Here is a 4,944-nt window from a genome sequence, read left to right on the forward strand (position 1 = left end):
TATTGTCATTTTTTTCTCAGTGGGCTATGACATGAAAAAATGTTGAAAAGTACTCTCTAAAAACGCCTCTGCTACTAGAAAATATTCAGCCTTTTTTATTGCAGGCAAGTCAAATGGGTAGGGGGGACAGGAAATGGTGCGTGGAGTAGAGTGAACAGCTTTGGCAAAAGCAAAAAGGTGAGACAGCAAGGAAATTCTGAAACTACAGAAATATTGGAACAACAGAGAGGACTTTCTGTCTCTTTAAGTTTTTGAAGGCACATCGCTTAATTTTGCACGGCTGGAAAGAAAGGATCCACAGGTAAAAATCAACTGTCCACAAAATTAAAATACATAGTTGTATTTTATTTATGTGACCTAACATGTGAAATATGCAAAAGTGATGCAAGGCAAGCCCGAATGGTATGCCCAGCAAAGCCAAAAAGAAGTTCCGAGGAAAACCAGGTATCCTGGCTGCCCAGCCACGGCCTTTATCCCCCAGCTTGACTCTTTCTTTCAGATCATCTTCTCAAATTATCCATTGGAGATTTATTCACATACTCAATAAGAAAAATATTTCTAATTATATCCAACCATTCTTAATATGAATGAGAATTATGCGGGGACGCTAGATTGCCAAGAGGTATTTTGCCAAACAATTCCTTTTGACTTAAGAAAGAAGAGGCAGCTGCATTGTTTCCATAGCTATCCATATAAAAGAGCCCTTGGAATGAGGCTGACTCGTCCTGCTTTAAAAAGCTCCAAGGTAAGTGGGAGCAGGACGGGCCTTTCAAGAGGGACACCGGTCACACCGCCCAGTGTCAGCAGCAGCTGCTAGTTCTGGTACTGCTCCTTCTGGAACTGCACATTTTACCTCTATGAATTTTGTTACTTCTGTTTACAATAGCAAGTAATGCCGTAAATGGGATGTTTTTCCCTCTCTTTTTGGTTAACTAATCAAGTGCTTTTCCCTTTTCTTTCATAGAACTGTCTCACTCCCAGGCTGCATCTTCTCACTTGGTAACAAGGTAAGATTTGGACTAACCAGTTCCTGGAGGAGAATGTAAGAGGCTCTGGGATGGATTTCTGTCACTTAGCAACCTTTCAGAAAGTGCTTGTCTCAGTAAATACTGTCTAACAACTGTGCTTCAGGAAAGGGGTGAGAAAGGGAGGACTGTCTTTTCAGGACAATGCACACATCCTCATTTACGGCTCAAGCATTGGTGGGGTGACATTTGAGCAGGGGAATTGCTTTGAATAAATATACTGTCTGTGCAGGAAAAAAAGAGTCTACCCTCAGATTCCCTGGCTAAAAATCTCAAATTTGATAAAAATGCATCCTGCTGTTAGAATTCATTTAGTAAACATAACATCCAACAAAGTCAAAAGGAAGTAAGTAGGACAATCCTTCCTTTAAACTTCTTAAAGCCCTTGTAAAAAGTCGCCTTACACAATGCTGAGTGCTGTGGCATTTTTCTTATATATAATAGAGGTATTAATACGCCCTCCCACTACATACTGCATTTCTAAAGGGAAAGACTAGGAGAGATGATTCAAATGAGTTTCAAGTAATTTGATCATGTAATGACTGCGGTAGCGTTATTTTCCAAACCTTTCATTCTACTGATTCCACTGGCAATCTGCAGATCACATAGAATGGAGCAAACAGGGCCTGCATGCTTCAAAGAAAAATTTGGAATAGCAAAGGGAGCCCTTTGATGTAGAAGAATGAGGTTAACGTCGGCTACTGTTTTTATCCTTAATTAGTTTAAAGGGGTTAAACTGGTGAACTGTATTTAATATGCAAAAAATTGTGTCAGAGAAACTATACTAAGCATCTAACCTAAAAGAAAAAAAAAGGGAAACCAAATTATAATCTCCAATAAAACACTGAACTTGAACAAATCTGGCTGAACAGGTAAAGGAGGAAATAAAGTTCTCCTACATTACATTCAAAACATGGAATTTGGTGACATGATAATTCATGACATCTTATATATAAATGGTAGCCTGAACAATTTCAAATAACTTTCTCAGTCATCATTTGAACCTCTTTTTCAAAGTATCTTCACCATATATCATGGGTTGTGAATTAAGAAAGGCAGAATTTATCATCCCTATTCTAAAGATGGAGTCACTTAGGCTCAAAAAAAAAAAAATCAAGTGACATACCCAAGGTCACAAGCTACTTGACAGCAGCACTGGACTGTAACTCAGTTTCTGATGAGGATGTGAGTCTTGGAGGATGAAATAAGACAATAGATGCAAAGCCCTGAATACGGTATTGGGTACACAGAGACCACCTGATGCATTTTCACTCTTGTGATTATGTTTGTCTCAGTAACTATAGTATGGTGAACAGTAGACCTGTCTTAATGGAATTTCCAACTGGGCCTATGAAATACAACAAATATTAAGATTTATTGGTATACATGGCAATCCAGACTCTCTAATGTGAAATGTTTTATCTCCTTTAGGACCTCAGAGTTCAGCAGCCATGAGTTCAGACTCAGAAATGGCTGTTTTTGGGGAGGCTGCTCCTTACCTCCGAAAGTCTGAAAAGGAGCGCATTGAGGCCCAGAATAGGCCCTTTGATGCCAAAACGTCTGTCTTTGTGGCGGAGCCCAAAGAATCCTTTGTCAAAGGAACCATCCAGAGCAGAGAAGGAGGAAAAGTGACAGTGAAGACTGAGGGAGGAGCGGTGAGTAGGATCCCAGGAGCTTGCCACGTTTTATTGATTTTTGTTGTTGGCGTTGTTTGGTCACTCAATTAATGTAAACGGTTATCTTTCCTGTTTACCAGACTCTGACAGTGAAGGATGATCAGGTCTTCCCCATGAACCCTCCCAAATATGACAAGATCGAGGACATGGCCATGATGACTCACCTGCACGAGCCTGCTGTGCTGTACAACCTCAAAGAGCGTTATGCAGCCTGGATGATCTACGTGAGTACCTCCTGCCAGCGCTCTTTATAATCATCCTCATGTACCCTACCATCCCGCTTCTTCCACTGAGCATAAACAGGTCACAGGTAGTGAGCCATTTCACTTTCATCGTAGCATAACTAGTTAAAAGGCTTCATGATTGCTATCGTAAAGCACAGCTCAACAGCCAGCACTTCCTTGTTTTTCCATCCAAAGCTGGGGAAGGCCACTGTCCATGTTGACTGGGTTTGCCATGAAACCCTTAAGCAGGCATTTGAGCAGCTACTGCTTATATTTCAATCACAGGTCATCTTCCCCATTCCTCTTCCCCACTCCAGCCGCAGAATCATCCAGAGTGAAAAGATAAACATGTTTTAACACTTGAAACTATTTTAATTTTTTTTTTTTTTTTTGAGACAGAGTCTCACTCTGTGTCCCAGGCTGGAGTGCAGTGGTGCAATCTCAGCTCACTGCAACCTCCGCCTCGTGGGTTCAAGTGAATTCTTGTGCCTCAGCCTCCAGAGTAGTTGGGATTACAGGCATGTGCCACCATACCCGGCTATTTTGTGTGTGTGTGTGTGTGTGTGTGTGTGTGTGTGTGTGTGTGTGGATTTTTTAGCAGAGACAGAGTTTCACTATGTTGCCCAGACTGATCTCAAACTCCTGGGCTTGGCCTCCCAAAGTGCTGGGATTACAGGCATAAGCCGTCAGGCCCGGCCTAAAATGTTTTTTTGTTTTTGTTTTTTTGAAAAAAACAAATTTCACTCATTTTCACTCCCCTAAAATAACAGCAATCTGTATCTGTGTGTTCTGGTACCTTCTATCTGGAATGTCACCTCCTTGATGAAACCTCTCCCACTTCCCCAAGCAGTGAGATATTCTGTCCTTTTGTTTCTGTCCCTGCCTTAACACTGACCATGTTTCTCCTTCATCATTCATTTACATGACTGTCTCCTACATAGACTGGGGATTCCTTGAGGGACATAATCTCATTTATCAGGTCTCATCTCTACTGTCTGGCAAAGACCTGCACATAATACACACGCAGTAAATATTTTTAAACCCAATTTATTATATTACATTAATATTTTTGCACAGTTTAGCCAGTGCCGATATTTAGCTAGGCAACACCTATACAAGTGTACCTAGTGTTGATGGTGGTCAGCATCCAGTCTAACTGGTTGGTGCCTGTCTTGAACCAATTGTCAAAGATTTTTAAAATCCCCCTATTGTAATCATGATGTATATATATCATTTTGTGTTCTGTTTCCTTATAACTTAAAAATGTTTTGTAAATATTTTCTGAGTGCTGCTGTATACTTTCATGTTCGCTTTTTTAAATGCCTGCATCATATTGTCTTAGAAGATTTACCATAGTTCACCTAACCATACCCTTACTGTTGGCCACTTAGCTTATGTCCAAATTTATGTTCTCATAAAATTGAATTGTCTTAATGCTATAAAGAAAATACAAACCATTTCCATAAAACAATAAAAAGTTTCATAGCACATGTGTTTAATAACATGTATTTCTTCTTCTGCTATGTAAAAATCACTGTGAAAAGCCCTGAGGAGAGCAATAAGAAATCTGAACTGTAGTCGCTTCCCTCAGGATTCTGCTATCACATTGTTGAACCCACCAACTAGTTTTCATGCTGATACCTTGAAGAAATAAGAGTACTCACTTAAAGTGCTCCTTTTTGTTAAAATTCAATTAATTTCCAGACTAGCCTGGGCAACAAAGTGAGACTTTATCTCTACAAAAAGCCTATACAAAATTAGCTGGGCATGGTGATGTACGCCTGTAGTGCCAGCTACTTGGAAGGGTGAGGTGGGAGGATTGCTTGAGCCCAGGAGGTCGAGGCTGCAGTGAGCTGAGGTAGCACCACTGCACTCCAGCCTGGGTGACAGAGCAAGACCCTGTCTCAAAAAAACATTCAATTCATAAGTTAATTCCACAAATAACAGGAAAGATCTTTGAGTACTTATTCTTTATTTTTTATTTTTTTTATTTTTTTATTTTTTATTTTTTATTTTTTT

The 4,944-nt window shown here is 40.0% G+C and overlaps 1 protein-coding gene across 1 annotated transcript in view; it reads left to right on the forward strand.

The window, feature by feature from the left end:
- Positions 1-746: 746 nt before the first annotated feature.
- Positions 747-4,944, forward strand: part of LOC108520315 (myosin-2-like) — a 32,696-nt gene continuing 28,498 nt past the window's right edge. The window contains 4 exon segments of the mRNA XM_017859642.1: positions 747-822; positions 965-1,007; positions 2,457-2,680; positions 2,782-2,925. Of these exon segments, the coding sequence (XP_017715131.1) occupies positions 2,477-2,680; positions 2,782-2,925 (348 nt within the window). The 5' untranslated portion in view covers positions 747-822; positions 965-1,007; positions 2,457-2,476.

This window comes from Rhinopithecus bieti, unplaced genomic scaffold (assembly GCF_001698545.2).
Source record: "Rhinopithecus bieti isolate Rb0 unplaced genomic scaffold, ASM169854v2 scaffold_51827, whole genome shotgun sequence".
Lineage (NCBI taxonomy): Eukaryota > Metazoa > Chordata > Mammalia > Primates > Cercopithecidae > Rhinopithecus > Rhinopithecus bieti.